The 21056-nt window shown below is 26.3% G+C and overlaps 3 protein-coding genes across 5 annotated transcripts in view; 1 reads left to right on the top strand and 2 right to left on the bottom strand.

Moving 5' to 3' along the window:
* LOC122510134 (uncharacterized protein K02A2.6-like) overlaps positions 1-6199 on the bottom strand; it is a 41905-nt gene extending 35706 nt beyond the window's left edge. Inside the window, exon 1 of the mRNA XM_043624570.1 lies at positions 6098-6199. The gene's annotated coding sequence lies outside the window, so the exon portion shown is untranslated. The remainder of the gene's footprint in view (positions 1-6097) is intronic.
* The window catches only part of LOC122510130 (probable 2-oxoglutarate dehydrogenase E1 component DHKTD1 homolog, mitochondrial), a 30738-nt gene extending 24104 nt beyond the window's left edge, over positions 1-6634 (top strand). The window contains exons 10-13 of the mRNA XM_043624564.1: positions 4733-4853; positions 5890-6078; positions 6153-6238; positions 6442-6634. Coding sequence (XP_043480499.1) covers positions 4733-4853; positions 5890-6078; positions 6153-6238; positions 6442-6549 — 504 coding nt within the window. The 3' untranslated portion in view covers positions 6550-6634. The remainder of the gene's footprint in view (positions 1-4732; positions 4854-5889; positions 6079-6152; positions 6239-6441) is intronic.
* Positions 6542-19480, bottom strand: LOC122510132 (NAD-dependent protein deacetylase sirtuin-2). Of its 3 annotated transcripts, none has more exons than XM_043624568.1 (6): positions 19247-19480; positions 15019-15243; positions 11459-11812; positions 8134-8329; positions 6945-7128; positions 6542-6748 (listed from the first exon to the last, which is right to left on the bottom strand). In XM_043624568.1, the coding sequence occupies exons 1-6, from the start codon at positions 19275-19277 to the stop codon at positions 6677-6679; spliced, it is 1062 nt and encodes a 353-aa protein (XP_043480503.1). In that variant the 5' UTR covers positions 19278-19480; the 3' UTR covers positions 6542-6676. The 3 variants fall into 3 exon arrangements, with proteins under 3 accessions (XP_043480503.1, XP_043480502.1, XP_043480504.1); XM_043624567.1 differs by having other exon boundaries at positions 11459-11815; positions 19247-19479; XM_043624569.1 differs by having other exon boundaries at positions 11459-11815; positions 19117-19247.
* Positions 19481-21056: the final 1576 nt, after the last annotated feature.

The raw sequence follows: 21056 nt of genomic DNA on the forward strand, positions 1-21056 counted from the left end.
AACCCCTTTTTTAATCTCTTTTTATTTCTTAGTCTAAATCTTACCCGGTTGCCCACATGATTGGGAGTTCTATTGTCCTCTTCTTAGCTTCAAGAAAAGTTCTTCGAATTCTTGCTATCCCAGTAAAAAAAATTCGATACACGGACCGCGGAGTTCGTATACGAGCTCGGTAGCTCGTATGAGAAATATGAGAAAACTCTCATACGAGCCTTTTCCGTAATGAGAAGTGTATAGATGCTTGTATACGAGGTGACTTTTAAAGCATTTTTCTTAATATAACACTAATTTAAAGTAAATGTAGATAATAGAAATGAATTTTCAAAGTAAAACAAAGCTAAATTTATAAAGGAAATTAAGTTTTAAGAAAAAAAGGATAATTTTGTTCAAAAAATTTATTCACACTGAAAAAAGGTTAGAATTTGATAATTCCTTGTTACTCTAACTTACCGACATTAGATATTTCTCGGATGCGGTAAGCACGATTTTGTATTGGCGGTAGAATAAATAAGTTTTTTTCATTACTTATTAATAATATATTATTATTTATTTATTATATAAATGTTCTTATATAAAATAATTAAATGTAATACAAAATCTGCTTACCGTATACGAGAAATATCTAATGTCGGTTAGTTAGAGTAACAAGGAATTATCAAATTCTAACCTGTTTTCAGTGTGAATAAATTTTTTGAATAAAATTATCCTTTTTTTCTTAAAACTTCATTTCCCTTATAAATTTAGCTTTGTTTTACTTTGAAAATTCTTTTCTATTATCTACATTTACTTTAAAATAGTGTTATATTAAGAAAAATGCTTTAAAAGTCACCTTGTATACAAGCATCTATACACTTCTCATTACGGAAAAGGCTCGTATGAGAGTTTTCTCATATTTCTCAAACGAGCTACCGAGCTCGTATACGAACTCCGCGGTCCGTGTATCGAATTTTTTTTACTGGGATGTTTCGCAATTTGGATTGTCTGACCTAGGAAGAATTCTAGATCAATCCAAATCGCGGAACATACCCTAAATAAGCTTTATACTCTTTTTATGGCCCCGGCAGTGAAAGTCTCCTTATAGGAGTCTTCGACTAAAGAGAAAGTTTGAACGCATTACGCCACTATGAAGGCAACTAACTGCTTCTCCATTTCATTGGGCACCTCTCTTCCTGGGTAGAAATTTTCCCAATTGAATAGACGGAGAGTAAGCGAGTTTTGGTCAAGGGTTTTTTATAAGGCTCATAATTACAGGGTGTCTAGCGAATTATGATTTTCAAATTCCCGGCAAAATCCCGGATTTCCCGGACCTAAAACTAATTTATTCCCGGATTTATTTTTAAGACATTAATGACTATACTATTAATTTTTTAAATACAGTGGAAACTGAATTATCCGAACTAATTCAGGCAGGATCTGGTTCAGATAATCAAAAGTTCGAATAATAGAAATTGCTATTATTTTCGTTTATATTTGTGGATAAATGATTGTTTCGGAATTATTTTGCAATATCCAGTGGCATTTATGTCTTCTTTTAGATATTTACATTAAAAGTCACTGAGGTTCAACTGCAATAAGTTAAAAACATTAGGATTTATATTTAAACTTTCAATTTAAGACTTTAAAATGTTAAAAACTTATGCAACAATTACAGTGCCGCTCAAAAGGATTTGCCCACCCTACGCCATGCAAGGGCATTACAAAAAGTTTTGTATCTTCAATAATAATAAAGATAAAATCTTAATCAAATATTTATTTTAAACCTTAAGTATTTGACTTGAAATAATGCCAAAAAAATTCAAAAAAAAAAATTTTTTTAATGTTTAATTGCTGAAAATGAAAAAAAAATTTTCACTTTTTTTGAAAAATTTCAAATTGATACAATTTTTGAAGAAATCATCACATTTAAAATCTACAAATGTCATTGGAAAGCATTTTTTGTCACCTTTCAAACGATTTTTTGAAAATTGCTCTACGATAATTTTTAAGAAAGATATGATCATTTGTTTATAAAAATAGCCTATTTTTTCAATTGTTGGTAATTTGAGAACAATTGATTTTTGAAAAAAATTGTTAAGGAAAAAAATGTGCCTCTTTGTGCGTAGAATTAAAAAAAAATATTTAAACAATAAAAAAAAAATTTTTTTTTACATTTTTTTCTTCTGTATATATTTTTAAGACGAATAACATATACTTATCAATACATATCGATAAAATCTAACACAACATAAATTATCACTGTTAAAAAGAACAGTTAATAATTACACTTTTTAAATATTTAAATAACATTAATTAATTAATTAATTTCGTGATTTTTAAATTGAATGTTATTTTTAACAACACTGATTTAATTATTTATAAACAAATAAATGTTTTATAATTAATGTTATTTAAATATTTAAAAAGTGTGATTATTAACTGTTCTTTTTAACAGTGATAATTTATGTTGTGTTAGATTTTATGGATATGTATTGATAAGTATATGTTATTCGTCTTAAAAATATATACAGAAGGAAAAAATGTAAAAAAAAATTTTTTTTATTGTTTAAATATTTTTTTTCTAATTCTACGCACAAAGAGGCACATTTTTTTCCTTAACAATTTTTTTCAAAAATCAATTGTTCTCAAGTTACCAACAATTGAAAAAATAGGCTATTTTTATAAACAAATGATCATATCTTTCTTAAAAATTATCGTAGAGCAATTTTCAAAAAATCGTTTGAAAGGTGACAAAAAATGCTTTCCAATGACATTTGTAGATTTTAAATGTGATGATTTCTTCAAAAATTGTTTCAATTTGAAATTTTTCAAAAAAAGTGAAAATTTCTTTTTCATTTTCAGCAATTAAACATTAAAAAAATTTTTTTTTTGAATTTTTTTTGGCATTCTTTCAAGTCAAATACTTAAGGTTTAAAAAAAATATTTGATTAAAATTTTATCTTTATTATTATTGAAGATACAAAACTTTTTGTGCAACACCTGCAAGGAAAGTAATACTTTGCATGCCTGTAAAGTAGGCGCAAAACAGTACTTTGCTGCACTAGTGCGGCAAAGAGCTTACTTTGCTGCACTAATGCGGCAAAGTGGTTATTTTGCTGCACTAGTGCGGCAAAGTGCTTACTTTGCTGCACTAGTGCGGCAAAGTTCTTAAACTTTTGGGTTTTTTTGGTGATATACATAGGTATTTGTTTTCTATTTGTAGAATACCTGTTTTTTACAGTAATATACGCGTAAAAAACCACGAATATTAAGTGCGGTAACATACGTTCCAAACCCTGCTAAACAGTACGTATGTTGGCGTCAACTAGCGTTTCCAAACAGCTTTTTTTATCAAAACCAAAAGGTGTTGCACAAAGTACTGTGTGCAACACGTACGAAAGAAGATTTTCCAACTTCGTGCAAATTGCTGCCCTCGCTTTGCTCGGGACAGCAAACTTTGCACTCGTCGGAAAACAGCTTCTTTCCGTACTTGTTGCACAATATACTATTGTAATGCCCTTGCATGGCGTAGGGTGGGCAAATCCTTTTGAGCGGCACTGTATATAAATAATAATAATAATATACGGTCAATTCTATGTCACAAATATATTTTATTTATTTCGTTTAGAAAAAAGGTATACGTATCCTTTATTTTTCTATTCTATAGAGGACCAAAATATTTTTTGCAAACTATCCTTATTATTTGTAAGTAGGTATGTATTAGATAAGTAAAATAATACTAAACCTGTTCTTGGCATATTTTTCTAAATTCAATAGTTTTAGAGTTATAGATAATTGAAAATAAGTCTACCTACTTTTAAAAATAAAAAAAAAATACAAAAATTTGGTTACCTATAAAAAATGAAAAAATAGATTTACAATAATATATTTTCATCCTAATTGAAAATGTGGACTGAAATTTAAGGTGAAATTGCCTATATACCTACCTATAATATATCTTTTTAAAATTTTTGAAAAATATAAGACTGAAGGTAGTTCTCCGGCTTCTACACTTGTAAAAATTTATTTTCTTCAAATTTTGAGGAAATGTTTCTTCGGGTGCCATTTAAATGTGGTAAAAATTTCAAAACCCTTTGCGATGCTAAATTTTGACTTATTTAAGTTCAAACTTTCACTTTTCCATGCGATTATGTTAAAAATAAAAAATGTCAACCACAATATCTCGTTTTTTGACATGAAAAAATGTTTTGAAATTTCTACCACATTTAAAGGGTACCCGAAGAAATATTTCCTCAAAATTTGAAGAAAATCTATCGAAAATTAATTTTTAAAAGAGTAGTAGTCGGAGAACTACCTTAAATTGAAATTTTTTTATAGATTTTAATGAATTAGCGAAATTTTCCAAAAATTCCCGGATATTTTTTCATTTCCCGTCAATTTCTCGGGTTTTTCCCGGCCGAAATAAATTCCCGGCAAATTCCCGGTTTTCCCGTTTTTCCCAGACGCTAGACACCCTGTAATTAATTGTAGGGTAGGTGCTTTCTTCACTCCTCTTTGCAAAAATGTAAGTCTGGCAGCACCCATGCCCTGCGTTTGCATATATGATTTTAATTTGAAATTAAAATGACAGACCAAAATATACCCTTCCAAATATGTGATAAAAAGCCCGCTGAGTCTAAAACACCAAAAAGGGTTCCCCAACAAGAACGGACTATCAGTAGATAGTCCGTTCTTGTTAGGGAACCCTTTTTGATATTCAATAAACGCAAATAAAATCTAATTAAAAATTCATTTTCAGGTAATGAGAGATTTTCGAAAACCTCTAATTGTAATTACACCGAAAGTTTTACTACGTCACTCTTCTGCAATTTCGGATCTTAATGAAATGACATTGGGAACTTATTTTAAAACCGTAATAGGTAAACATTTCCTTCTACCAATTGATTTGGAGAAAAAATATTATTTTCTCTAGAGAAGACAACTTATTATCTCTATATAAGAGACTTCTTTCCCCCAAATTTTTTCAAAAAAAATTCAAAAAGATACGCCATTTTGAATTTTAATATTAATTTTATAAAATTTTGAATATCTCGGAATATTTTTTATGGATTTTTATAAAATTTACACATTTTTCAGGTAAAAGTATGTACTTTAAAATGCAAATAAAGTTATTCAAAAAAAATTAATTTTTAAATAAAAAAATTAAAAAAAAATTTTTTAAACAATTTTTTGTTTATTTACTCTTTTCTGAGAAAAATGATATTAATATATTTGGATTCCTTATGAATTCATCTTTAATTTCATAAAAAAAAATTGATGGAGACTCAAGTGGGTCCGGAGATATTGAAGTTTTTGTAAAAAATAGGCCTAGTTGCAGCAGCAATGCACGACTACGGTCGGTAACGTACTTCGCGACTTGTGCAGTATGGTTCTATGGCGCGGCGACGCTTTTTTTTACAAAACTTTCAATATCTCCGGACCCAGTTAAGTCTCCATCAATTTTTTTTATGAAATTAAAGGTGAATTCATATGGAATACAAATATGTTAATAAAATTTTTCTCAGAGAAGAGTAAATAAACAAAAAATTGTTTGAAAAATTTTTTAAAAATTTTTTTATTTAAAAATTAATTTTTTTTTATTAACTTTATTTGTATTTTAAAGTACATACTTTTATCTGAAAAATGTGTAAATTTCATAAAAAACCATAAAAAATATTTCGAGATATTCAAAATTTTATAAAATTAATATTAAAATTCAAAATGGCGTATCTTCAACAATTTTGAATTTTTTTTGAAAAAATTTGGGAGAAAGATAGTTCTCTTATATAGAACTATAATACCACGAAGTTTTGTGCAAATCGGCATACCCTTTGCAAATCGTGATATTTCTGACGTGAATTGCCTCTAATATCTTTTCTCTTGAAGAAGTAAAATGCTAAAAATTTATCATTACAGGAGATGATAGAGTGCAAAAAGAAAATGTCCAGCGAATTTTGCTGGTTAGCGGAAAACACTATTACAATTTAATTCAACAGAGGGAACTTTTAGGAGCAAACAATGTGGCAATTATTCGAATTGAGAGTCTCTGTCCATTTCCAATTATGGAATTATTGGAAGAAATTGACAAATACAAGCATGCGAATAGTTAGTAATTCTCACTTACCTTGTTTTTTTGATTCACTTTTCTAGCCTTGTTGATCACTTTTTCTTCTTAAAAGCTTTCGTCTGGAGTCAAGAGGAGCCAAGAAACATGGGTGCATGGTCGTTCGTTAAACCGCGATTTGAAAATCTCTGCGGTCGACGGGTGAGTGTGTGTGAAAAAAATTCGTATTCTTAAAATAAACTGAAAAAAATAAATTTCCAAAAAAATAAATAAATAGAAAAAGAGTAGCATAGTAAAAAATTTAGAATTTTACAATTTTCTAAAATTCGAAGTTGTATTCGAATCGACTTTTTACCCAGTTCAAAAAAATATTCAAAAAATAATACCAAATAATGTGTTTTCAGTTGCACTTCTCGGGTAGGGATTCCTTACCAGCTCCTGCTGTTGGCGTTGGTCGGGTTCATCAACGTGAAGCCGAGGAAGTGATCAAGAAACCATTTGCCATAAAGTAGGGACATTCTTTTCCAAATAATTTATTTTTGACCCCCCCTTAATATATAATTCTTATTTTTCGAATAAAAACCATTTATGCACTAACTTAATGGATTATATACACATAATAGATAAAGAGAGAGGGGATTATTTCTTATCAGCAGTCACCTCTTTGCTAAGGCGTGCGTGCTCGTTTTTCATGAGGGTCTTCAATTCCACCTGTAAAATCCAAAAAAAAATTGTTTAAATACCAACACTAAAACACTTTTTTTTACTTTTTGAAAAGGAGAAAAAAGTAAATTGATTGATTACTTTTTTTACTTCGTATGCAGCAAACAATAAAGTAAATATAAATGTAAATATAATAACAGAATAAAATAAATACAAAAAATAAATAGTAAAATTAAAAACTTACGCCCCAGCCTAATTTATCGGCAAGTTCCTGACAACCTTTGTCGCAATCGCCCAACCAGGCCACGTCTCGTCTGGATTTAGAATCAAAATCGAGACCTTGCCTCAAACCCAAAAGTCTTGTGAGTCGATCGGCAATTCCCACTTTTTCCTTATTTAACAAGAGTCGAGGGCATTTAGACTTCACTCTAAAATGCAAAAAAGTAAAAAAGTCACTTTAGTCGATAAAAAATATAACCCTTCTAATTTTCAATTATTTTCTACAACTTTTAACTAAACTTCATCTCTAAATCAATTATTTTTAATAATTTTGTGAAAGTTCTTCTAGAATAAAATTATTTAAATACAAAAATTCAATTTTTTATAATAATTGAAACTATTCTTTTTTTAAGTTAATGTTTTCAAAAAATTGAAATAAAGGAATAAATAAAATAAATTTTTAAAAATATTTATAAATAATATTTGAAAGATAATAGTTTTTCAACTACATACATATGTTATACAATTGGAAATTTTCCAAATCAATGAAATTTGATAAAATATTTTACAAATCATTGAAATTTGAAAAAATTTGTTTAAAATAATTGAAAATTGATAAAAAATTTTTAAAATAATTGAAATTTGATAAAATTATTTAAAAACAAAATTGAATTTTTGAAAAATATAAATAAAAATAATCAAATTTTTGAAGAATTTTAATTATAAATGTGAACATGATTTCCAGAATTATTAATACGGTTAAAAAAGTGAACTTTTAAAAATTTTAATTTACTTTGTTCAAAGATAATTGAATTTGAAAAAATTCTGAGAATTACTTTTGTCAAAAATATTTTAATATAATTTTTAGAAGCTAATTTTCATTAATTTTCATTTTCAAAATTTACACTCTTGGGGAGTTTTCATTAAAATTTCTGAGAATTCAATCACAGTCAACTCTACCAATAGTGCCACTTCTCCTCTTTCTCGCTCGAGATTTATCCCCACTTTAGCGTCTCTAGCACGGCTTCTGAATTTCGAGTTTCCCCTAAGAGAGAAATGTACAAACAGTGGGGGTACTACAGTTCCAAGAAAAGTCGTAAACGCTGTGCAATTTCGCGGCACTATTGATAGAGTTGACTGTATTTTCAAAATTTATAATTAAAATTCTTCAAAAGTTGATTTTGAAACATTTTAATAAAATATTGAAAATTAACCTGTCAACAAGGGAAGCAAACGGCTGTACAACAAGACTAGATCCCATAATAATCAGTAAATCAGCTTCTGGAAAATCTTTACTGATCAAAATGTGAAATCTCTCTGGTAGCATTTCACCAAAGAAAACAATATCCGGCTTGACGACTCCTTCCTCGCATTCTTCGCATTTTGGTACCGTTCCCAGTTGTATTTTTTCTGTTTGAATAAAAAAAAATTACATTAATTGTATAACTTATTAACTAATAATTATTTTTTTAATATTTGCCATTTATTTACTTTACTAGCAAATGTTACGCGCGGAACGTACTATTAAATTTATTATTATGCAAATTACAAAATTTTTCTTCCTCGTAAGGAAGCTTTGTAGTCGTTTAATTTACAAAATGTTGAATGACAAAACAATTGTCCGGATGAATGTATGTGTGTGCACTGAGAGAAGTCCGGGAACTAATACGTCCCGTGCGAGGCTTGAGTGATAATTTTGAATGTTCTTATGTGAACCCTCGATCAGGACGTCTCAAGCCCCGATAAAAAACGTGGAACGTCCCGAAGCGGGATTACTTACAACTTTTAGTTTCGGTCACGAGTTGTTCTCTCACATGCGGGAACAATGTTTGACAGACTCGGGGCGTCTGAGCCCTAGATTCGAAACATCTCAAACGCAACAAGAACAGTAGCTTATAGCGACGTCTAGCGGAAACTATTACGCCCTGGACTTCTCTCAGTGTGTGTGTGTGGATCCCGATTTTTGTGAACACGATAACTCGAAGAGGTTTTAACGAATTTGGCTAAAATTTACCAGGTATATTTATCATAAAAATATCTCAAAATGGATTGATAAACTTTAAAAAATTCTCAAAAAAAATTTTTTTTTGACTTTTTTTTAAGTTGGTTATTCAAGTACAATAAAATGTTATTATTTATTGAAAAATAAATAAAAAATCTTATACTTTGCATCAAGATGAATCGATCGATGTATATAAAGTATATATTCTATTGAAAATTATAGAATTAATTACAATTAAAGTTGAAAAATTCACTTTATTACTAAAAATTTTTTTGTTTATTTAGATTTATATTACTGTATAAGAAAATTTTATTCTTTCTATTAAGGGGACATTCCAGTTCAAAACAGGCAAAAAGAAGGCTTTTTTAGTATATATTATTAAAATAACTATGACATTTATTAAAAAAAATTCTTTTACATGTAATAAATAATTTATTTAAGAATTTGTAAAAAAAAATTTTTTTCATTTTTATTTCAAAATTGCGGCGATATACGCCATTTTCAAAAATGCCCATTTTCGGTGGTAAGATCGATTCCAAACTTTCTAAAACAGATAAAACCAAAAACGAAGTGACATTCTCTTCGTTAGATATTTCTTTAGGTGTGGAACCTCAAAATAGTGGAATTTTCTTCCCCCTTTTTTTTAGAGTACTTTTTCCCCAAAATATGAAAGAAAAAGGTGCTTTTATTCAGAATTTCTCTTATAAAAAAAGGGAGTTGGAAATTTTCCAGTTTTTGAGGTTCCACTTATAGGCATAATGACGCTGAATCAAAAGCCGTTTGATTTTTGAAAATCGCTTTAGAAGAACTCGAGATATCACTCTTACCAGGTCAAAAAAAGACATTTTGAGAAAGACGCATTTAAAGTTTTTGTTCATAAGTTTCGAAATTTTTTTTAAAAAATCATCGGCGGATTTGCTTGAAAATCGTTACTTGAGGGTTTTTGAGGTCGCTAATTACGAATATGGAATCAGATTTTTAAAATTTAAAATGGCAGATCCAATATGGCGGACATTTTTTTTTCAAAATCATTGGATTTGCTTGAAAATCGTTACGGGGGGTTTTTGGGGTCGCTGATTACGAATATGACATCATTTTTTCAAAATTAAAAATGGCGGATGCAATATGGTGGACAAAAAAAATTAAACAAAAGAAAAATTAAAATTAAAAAATTTTCTTTTTTGCCATATTGGATCCGCCATTTTGAATTTTGAAAATTTGATATCTAATTTGTGATCAGCAACACCAAATACATTTTTGTTTGTCTTTTTTAAAAAATGAAAGTGAGAAAACATTTAAATCATTCAATTGCTTATCCGCATACAAAAACATATTTGACATGGTGAAGAATAAGCATGTATAACTTTTGATTTACTTCGAGTTTTGCAATAATATTTTAGGAGAGTATTCTTGACACTATAAGAAATCCGAAAATAAAAACAAAAAAAATCGATTTTTTTGACATTTTGAACTGGAATGTCCCCTTAAGACGAATTAACTTTATTTTATAAATGTTAAATTGTATTAAAAATGATTTGAAAATTAAATATACTTATCGTTAATGCTTCCTCTACGAGGAAGCAAATTTTTTTTGCTGATCGTAAAGAGGAAGCAAAATGTAAATGTAATGAACATCTGGATTTACAACTTGTTTTATTTTCAAATATGAATTTTTTAATAATTTTATATTCAAACTTTAAAAAAATTCAATTATTAACTAATTTACTAATTACATAATTATTCTTGTTTATTAATTTCAAAAATTTTAATAAAATTCTTCATAAGAATTCAATTATTTTCATATGTAAATAATAACATTCTTCGTAAGAATTCAATTATTTTCTAAAATTTTAATAAATCCTTCGAATAATTCAATTATATTTATAAATAGTAAAATTCTTATAAAAAATTCAATTATATTCAAAACAATTTCACGAATGAAATAAATTTTTTTTCTTAATTCATTATAAAAAATTTCAATAGAATTCAATTATTTTCTAAAATTTTAATAAAATTCAATAATTAAATGTTTAATTTCAATTCGTAACAAACACGATTATTTTAAAAACTTGAAAGAAACTGTTCATAAAATTGAATTATTTTCAACATTTTTATTTAAAATTATTAAAGAAACTCCATTATTTAATAAAAAAAAATTCAAAAAGAATGTAGAATTTTTAAAAATTTTAACAAAATTATTTGCGAGAATTCAATTTTTTTCCTAAATAATAAAATTCTTCGAAGAAATTCTATTATTATCAAATTGTTTGATAAAATTGTTTGCAACAATTCGATGATTATCAATACATTAATTTAAATATTGAAAATATTTAAGAAGAAAAAGTATTAAAAAAGTTACGAAACAAAAGTAAAGAGCAAACAACTAAATTCAAATTGCGAACAGATTACCGGAATACAACGATTATTAATATAGATTTTATGTTGAAAATCGACGTTTTTATTTTCATTTTAAATCCTTATAAATTAGTATTATTATTTAACTTAATTATCATTTAATTTAAAAAAAAAATATAAACCTTTCATCCAGGCAAAATCGTGTGGCGCCCTGCACTCTAAACAACGTCCCGTATGAAATGTTCCATGTGCTTCAACTAATTTATCACTTGGTAGTCCAGCAACTCTCTCGAGAGTGTCAATATTTTGAGTATAATGACGCAACAATAATTTCTTCTCCCATAATAATCGTATAAAATAATGGCTCAATGTTGGTTTAAAACCCTCGGGCATTAATTCCTTGGCAAGCACAAAAAATGGCTCCGGATTCTTCTTAAAGAAATCAATTTCAAAAATTGCCTGCGGATGGGGCAAATTGTATTTTTCTAAATTATGATAAAGCCCACTGGATGGCGAACGAAAATCCGGAATTCCTGCTGCTAAAAATTCAAGAGGAAAAATTAGAAAAAATTTCGAGAAAATTAAAAAATTTTTGAATCAAAATGCTTCGAATAAAATTACATGAGTAAACATTGAATTCATAACTAAATTATTAATTAATAAATTTAATTAATTGCTAGAAATATTAATTAGATTAAATATTTATTAATTTCAATGATAATTACTTTAAATATTAATTACTTTTAATGATAATTACATTAAATATTAATTACTTTAAATGCTAATTACTATAAATATCAATTAATTAAATTGTAATTCTATTAGGTAAATAATTTAATTATCAATTAAACAATTAAATTAGTTACGGTTTTCGAAGTATGTATTGTAAATAATGAGAAAGAAAAAAGATACAAAAATCTTGGAATAAATTAAAAAAATGGAGAAGACAATTTATGTTTTTTCTTTTAAATCAGGGTGTCTAGCGAATTATGATTTTCAAATTCCCGGCAAAATCCCGGATTTCCCGGACCTAAAACTAAATTATTCCCGGATTTATTTTTAAGACATTAATGACTATACAATTAAAATTTCATAATTTTTTAAATACAGTGGAAACTGAATTATACGAACTAATTCAGGCAGGATCTGGTTCAGATAATCAAAAGTTCAAATAATAGAAATTGCAATTATTTTTTTTATATTTGTGGATAAATGATTATTTTTGAATTATTTTGCAATACCCAATGGCACACGGAAAAAAATTAATCTCTAAATTAGAGATTAAATCTGAGATTTAGGCATAACCTATCACTGGAATCGGACGTAAGATGTAAGCAGATCACTAAAACTGAAATTTGGTATTATATCTAATCCGAATATTAGTATTATGAAGAACACGTATTTCTTATGCCTAAAAATGATATTAGGAATCTCAAATTTTATGACATGTGGAACATATGTTCTAAACTATCAACTTACTTAAATAAATTCAAATCTAATATATAATTTGAATAAACAATATTAAAAATTTTCGTCGTATATTTATATAATTCTTATTTTTGTAATAACTCGATGTAATAAGAATTTATAATTTATCACAATTTAGAGTGAGAATTATTCACAAAATATCTATATTGTTTTCTCTGTATGAACTATACATTGACAAGTATAAAAAAGTAGTTGGATATTTTTAAAACACAATACGAATTTTATATTTTTATTTCATTTTTTTGTTTTAACGGCGTTGGAAGGTCTGTAAAATTTGTAGGTTACAATTATCGCCCGACAAAATACGACACTGACTGATTTAAATGACGTGAAATAGGTAAATAAACATTTTTCAACCACTTTTTCTCTAAACACAGACACTTTTTACAAAATAGGCCAACATACAACGAGTAGGAATCTTCTTAATTACCTAAATTCAAAAGATGGTTTAAATTCATGCAGAAACGCGGTTGTAAAATGTAAAATTGGAAAGTGATGTAATGCTAAGAATATAACAGCTGGACCATTGTGCTCTCTACATGCTTCTGCCCTCTTCTGGCGACTGTCAGTAATCCGCTTCTTGTTGTCTGTCATTACATTACTTTCCAATCATTTCCAATTTTACATTTTACAACCGCTTGACAACCGCGTTTCTGCATGAATTTAAACAATCTTTTGAATTTAGGTTATTAAGAAGATTCTTACCCATTGTATGTTGGCCTATTTTGTAAAAAGTGTCTGTGTTTAGAGAAAAAGTGGTTGAAAAATGTTTATTTACCTATTTCACGTCATTTAAATCAGTCAGTGCCGTATTTTGTCGGGCGACAATTGTAACCTTAAAATTTCACAGACCTTCGCTTTTATTTGGATATTTGAAAATAAAATATTAATACTTAATTAATTAAAATGGTTTAAATCTTTTTTGCCACTGATTAACTTAAAACACAATGTACCGAATTCATATAAAAAAAGTTGTGAAATAAACAAATCTCTAAATCAGAGATGTGAATTTATGGCGTTTTCTGGTATAAAGTTTGACAGAATCAAACACAACTTATCACAGTAATTGAGACTATAATGTTTAATTTAGATACACTTATATTTCATTGGACTTCAAATTAATATTATTTCAAGTTTAGAGATTAATTTTTTTCCGTGCATTTATGTCTTCTTTTAGATATTTACATTAAAAGTCACTGAGGTTCAACTGCAATAAGTTAAAAATATTAGGATTTATAATTAAACTTTTAATTGAAGACTTTAAAATGTTAAAAATGTATGCAACAATTATATAAATAATAATATACAGTCAATTCTACGTCACAAGTATATGGAGTGTATAACTCCTTTTTCATTTTAAGCCAAGTATAATAAAGTAAAGAAAAGTAAAGATTTCCTTCTTCTTCTTCTTCTTTACTTTATATTTTATTTATTCCTTTTACAAAAAAAGGTATACGTATCCTTTATTTTTCTATTCTATAGGGGGACCAAAATATTTTTTGCAAACTATCCTTATTATTTGTAAGTATGTATTAGATAAGTTTTCTAAATTCAATAGTTTTAGAGTTATAGATTTTAGAGTCTACTTTTAAAAATCCAAGAATTTGGTTACCTATAAAAAATGAAAAAATAGATTTACAATAATATATTTTCATCCTAATTGAAAATGTGGACTGAAATTTAACGTGAAATTGCCTATATACTTATAATATATCTTTTTTTCATTTTTGAAAAATATAAGACTGAAGGTAGTTTTCTGGCTTCTACTCTTGTAAAAATTTATTTTCTTCAAATTTTGAGGAAATGTTTCTTTTGGTGCCCTTTAAATGTGGTAAAAATTTCAAAACCCTTTGCGATGCTAAATTTTGACTTATTCAAGTTCAAACTTTCACTTTTCCATGCGTTTATGTTAAAAATAAAAAATGTCAACCACAATATCTCGTTTTTTGACATGGCAAAAGGTTTTGAAGTTTCTATCACATTTAAAAGGCATCCGAAGAAATATTTCCTCAAAATTTGAAGAAAATCTATCGAAAATCAATTTTTAAAAGAGTAGCAGCCGGAGAACTACCTTAAATTGAAATTTTTTTTTATAGATTTTAATAAATTAGAGAAAATTTCCAAAAATTCCCGAATATTTTTTTCAATTCCCGGCAATTTCCCGGGGTTTTCCCGGTCGAACTAAATTCCCGGCAAATTCCCGGTTTTCCCGTTTTTCCCGGACGCTAGACACCCTGATTTAAAAATTACTCACCGGTTGAAATTCCAGCGCCAGCCATGACAATGATATTTTTGCATTTTCCTTCTTTAATGTACTCGGCAATTCCGTCTAAACTTAAATCGGATAAAAGTTTCTCCTCCTCGGATTCCTCTTTATCGTCAGTTAAATTCAATGTCTGAAGAAAAAGTTTTCGAATTTTGTCCATTTCTAAAGCTTGAACTTCATCAATTGGTAGCTGCGATTCATCTGCTTCTTTTTCTATAAAAAAATATACAAAATAAGTATGTTAAATTTTCAAAAAATAAATATTAATAATAGTATCAAAAATATTATTATTTTTATTATTATTATTAATAATATGAATTAATATTTGATTTTTGTTAAAAACGTTTTTTAATTATTATCTTTATAATCATTTTATTTTAATAATTCTTTTTTTTAATAAAATAAATAACTAATTAATATTATTTTTTTCAATTAGTATTCTTTACTTTCAATTTTTAAAATTTTTATAGCAAAAAAAAATTTTCCGAATGTTATAAAAAATCAGTAGATTTTCGTTCTCTTTATTTTATTCGATTTAGACTATTCAATATTGATATCTGAAGTATTAACAATATGTTTTGAACATTTTCTGAATTTTAATTATTGCATTAAAATTCGTCTGAACTTGAATCTCAGTTTTGACCAATTTTCTTCAGACAACTACCAATTTCTTGGTCAATAAGCTTGGTTTTCCGTATATAATTACGCACTATTATGTATATCAGCCTAAAAAGAACAATTAAACATTTTTTTATAATTTACAGTCGCATTAGCAGGATTGTACCGTGCCATATTAGCTCTAACTATCCTTGCCCTGTGGGGGGAAAAGGAGCCCATATTTCAATTTTTCCTAATTTTTTGTGAAACGACGTGAATTTACTTGAAAATAAATACGATATTCGTGTTCAGCAGGAAATTCCACTACGGAAAACACTTACGTAAATAAATATTCGGAAGCACTAATAAAGAAAACAATATGATAAAACGTGACAAAGATTCCCTTGAGATTTTTCATAAACAGGAGTTTTTTAAAAATAAACTCCTAACTTCGCAAATGGTGGCAGATTGACTTCCAATTTTTACTATAATCTTTTGGTAGCCACTAACTATCCTTGCCCCATCCTCCCATATTATTAATAGTATTTAATGGTCAACATTGTTAATAATATTTTATTTTTATTATTGTTAATAATATTTAATTGTTAAAATTGTTAATAGTATTTAATTGTTAATGCTGTCATTAATATTTAATTGTTAATATTCTTAATAATATTTACTTGCTAATATAGACAATAATATTTAATTGCTAATATTGTCAATAATATTTAATTGCTCATAATGTCAATAATATTTAATTGCTAATATTGTCAATAATATTTAATTGATAATATTGTCAATAATATTTAATTTTTAATATTGTTAATAATATTTAATTGTTAATATTGTAAATAATATTTAATTGTTAATGCTGTCATTAATATTTAATTGTTAATATTCTTAATAATATTTACTTGCTAATATAGTCAATAATATTTAATTGCTAATATTGTCAATAATATTTAATTGCTCATAATGTCAATAATATTTAATTGCTAATATTGTCAATAATATTTAATTGATAATATTGTCAATAATATTTTATTTTTATTATTGTTAATAATATTTAATTGTTAAAATTGTTAATAGTATTTAATTGTTAATGCTGTCATTAATATTTAATTGTTAATATTCTTAATAATATTTACTTGCTAATATAGTCAATAATATTTAATTGCTAATATTGTCAATAATATTTAATTGCTCATAATGTCAATAATATTTAATTGCTAATATTGTCAATAATATTTAATTGATAATATTGTCAATAATATTTTATTTTTATTATTGTTAATAATATTTAATTGTTAAAATTGTTAATAGTATTTAATTGTTAATGCTGTCATTAATATTTAATTGTTAATATTCTTAATAATATTTACTTGCTAATATAGTCAATAATATTTAATTGCTAATATTGTCAATAATATTTAATTGCTCATAATGTCAATAATATTTAATTGCTAATATTGTCAATAATATTTAATTGATAATATTGTCAATAATATTTAATTTTTAATATTGTTAATAATATTTAATTGTTAATGTTGTAAATAATATTTAATTGTTAATGTTGTTAATAAGATGTAATAGTTAATATTCTTAATAATATTTAATAGTTAATATTGTCAACAATATAAATAAAAATATTAACAATGAAGTACTTATTATGAATATTATCAACATTAGTATTAAGTAGCAAATATTTTGACAAATGTTAAATAATAATATTTACTACTCCCTTTTTAAAAAAAATAAACAACAAATTGTAATATTTACCTCGAAATTAAATTTAATTGCAAAATATAACTTTCTTGCAAAAAATATCCGTTAATTAACAAAAATAAAACGGAGTGTCTATTTGGCCCGTCAGCGGGCCAAATAAGTTACTTTTATTATTTGTCCCGTCACCCCACTTCCATACATTTCAAGACGGGCCAAATAAAAAAAGTAGTTTATTTGGCCCGTCAGATAACAAATTAGCTGTAATTAATAACAATAGATTATTATTATTACTATTTTTACAAATAGATTAATTTAATCACCAGGTACTATTTTTTACATGAATTTGACAGGTAATGTAATAAGAAAATTCTTCTTAAAAATTTTAATAAAATTCTTTAAAACGATTGAATTATTTTTAAAAAACTTAAACGAATTTTCACAAAAAAATTAATTATTTTGGCAAATAATCCAATTCTCTAAAACTCAATTAGTTTAAAAATCTACTATTTCAATACAATTTCACGAAAGAATTTAATATTATTTATAAACAAAATTTTGATAAAATTCTACGTGAGAATTCAATTATTTTCATAAATAAATAAATTTTTCGCAACAGTTCAATTATTTTTATAAATAAAAAAATTATTTTCAGAAATTCAGTTATTTTAAAAAATTTAAATAAAATCCTTCTCAAACATTGAATTATTTTTATAAATATTAAAATTTTCACAGCAATTATAACTTTAAAAAAATTTTTATAAAGTCCTTTGGAAGAATTCATAAACAAAATTTTAAGAAATAATTAAATTAAAAAAAATCGCACAAATCTAAGACTTTCTCATTTTTTTATGAGAATGTAAAAATTGTATTCTTCGGAAATTTTCATTATTGTAAAAATAATATTTTAATTTTTATACCTATTTTTAAAAAGTTAAATTTTAGAATAATTACAGTTAAAGTGAGAAAAAGTGAAATTATTGAAAAAGTAAATAAGTATTTAAATATTTATTTAACTATGAATAAAAATTAGCCTTATCAAGAAAAGTAATTGAAATTTTTTTTAGTTAAATTCCCGTAAATAATTTTAAAAAATGAAATTAACTTTCCAATTAATTAGAAATTTTGTCAAATTTCATTGAATTATAATTTATATTTTATAGAATTTTATTGTTTACTTTTAAAAATTATTTTTAAATATAATTTATAATATTATGTACTAAATATGTTTATAATTTGCATCTTTACTTTGAGGTTGAAATATACATATACCTGTCAAATTCATGTAAAAAATAGTACCTGGTGATTAAATTAATCTATTTGTAAAAATAGTAATAATAATAATCTATTGTTATTAATTACAGCTAATTTGTTATCTGACGGGCCAAATAAACTACTTTTTTTATTTGGCCCGTCTTGAAATGTATGGAAGTGGGGTGACGGGCCAAATAATAAAAGTAACTTATTTGGCCCGCTGACGGGCCAAATAGACACTCCGAAAATAAAATCCATTTTTTCAATTTCGATAAATTTTTACACAGAACATGGAGATAAAAAAATTTATTTTTATATTTTCTGCATTATTCGAAAGTCAAATGTAGAATTTTCACAATATTAATCTTACCTGACTTATTTATAATAAAAAAGTTAAAAAGAAAAATAGAAAAGATAAAAAAATAATAAAAAAATTTGAGGTTAAGTTGGTAATATTCAGAGGAAAATTTTGCGAAACAATGTATAATAATGTTTGAAAATAGAAGAAGAGACCTTAAGAATGATGTGTTGTAGGCGTATCAATTTAATTTAATTAAGTACATATAGACAAAGAGACAAGTGGAATTATCCCGAGATTGACATTTTATGTGAATGAATTAAAATTTGATTTTAATCGACTTACCCCTTTCCTCCTCTTCCTTCGGCTTGTCCATTAAGTAATTGTACTTATTGCGTGTTACAACGATATTCTTTTTTCCACTTAATTATGAAACAATTTCATCAGCAAATTGATGTCAAAAAAAATTTAAATGAAATATAATATTTTACCGCACTGACAAGAGAACGAAACAGATATAAACAGATATAACGACAGGACAGTTTTCTTCCTGAGTTTATAGATCACTACTTTATCAAATGGGGAAGAACAACGCAAATCACTTGAAGTTTTCACTTTATGCCGCTGGCAGCACTAGAGGATTGGTGTTACGTGCGGATTTACGTTATTTACGCGCAGGCGTAAAATCCGCGATTTGATTCGATGTTCAATCTTGGTTTAATCCTTTGAAAAGGAAGGCGGAAATATTCAAAATAAAACAAGTTAATTTCCGTTAAAACGGAGGGAAAAACCTCGAAAATAAGAAAGATCAATTAATAATTAATATTAATATCAATTAATTATTAATCCGACTCATTTCACGAGTAAACCCAATACATTTATTATATATTAAAGTCAAACATTACACAAGTCGAAGTTATTCTTAAGGCTATTTTTGGGACTACTCTGAAGTCCGTTACGAAAGAACTCCAAAATAGAACTGAATTCGTGAGGGAGCATTTATCCCTTGGTCCATGGCAGAATCTTTGCGCATGCCCTGTTATAGAGTTTGTAAAGTCTATGAAGTTTTTAGAATCACAACACTAACACTGCACTGCACTAATACACGTATAAACATACTCTATGTATTGAAAACATGTATTACAACAAGTGAACATAACCCTTTTGCATTCACACTAATTACACAATTATTAATTATTTACATCATATCTAGTAACAATAAATCTCTTATACTGCACTCATCATATTTAAATATAAACAACAATTATAACGATAACCAATTTGATAATGTATCATAATATAATATTATTATTATATCAATACGTTACAAACATATATACACATATATATACACATACATACATATATACATACATATATATATATATATATATATATATATACATATATATACACACATACATACATACACATACATATGTACATATCCTATACCATAATATTACAACAATCAATCAGATAAAGTTTACTAATAATATCATTTTCAAATAATACATTCATGCTGCACTATTAGCAACAATATAATATTGTTGTTAATTGTTCATAACGTTCATATTATACAATTGATAATTAAGTTTCGTCGCATAATGAAAGTCTATGTGTACGTGACTTTTCGAAGCCATTTCTGTGGTCACAAGTATGGTAAACACATGTTGCATTGTCCTATAGAAAAGGACACTTGAGATATTTTTTATATTCTTTTCGAGGGTTTCTCGGTTTTATGACACTAAAGAAACTAGAGATTACATTTTCTTTCGCTATTCTACTTGATTTATGACAATTCTAAGAAATGTTGATTTTCAGATACATATTCGGAATTTGGGAACTATTAAACCGTGAAGTATTATATTTTACAATAGTCAAACTTTCTTGTTTAGTCTCGTCAATATTTGTCTAAAGTCGTGAGAAAATACTAAAATAATTGAGTTTATTAACGAAATGTTATAATTTCGCGCTTCGATAACTCGTAAATCGATATATCGAAAGTTAACGAGCGAGATGGTAGTCGCTCGTAACACCTTCCCCCTTAAAGAGAATTTTCGCAAGAAAATTATAAAAGAAATTTCGCTTGGGTATTTAAAAATTTTTTTGTTTATTTTAAATTTGTCTATAATAACCTAAAATTTATTTTCTG

This window comes from Leptopilina heterotoma, unplaced genomic scaffold (assembly GCF_015476425.1).
Source record: "Leptopilina heterotoma isolate Lh14 unplaced genomic scaffold, ASM1547642v1 Lhet_67, whole genome shotgun sequence".
NCBI classification, from domain to species: Eukaryota; Metazoa; Arthropoda; class Insecta; order Hymenoptera; family Figitidae; genus Leptopilina; species Leptopilina heterotoma.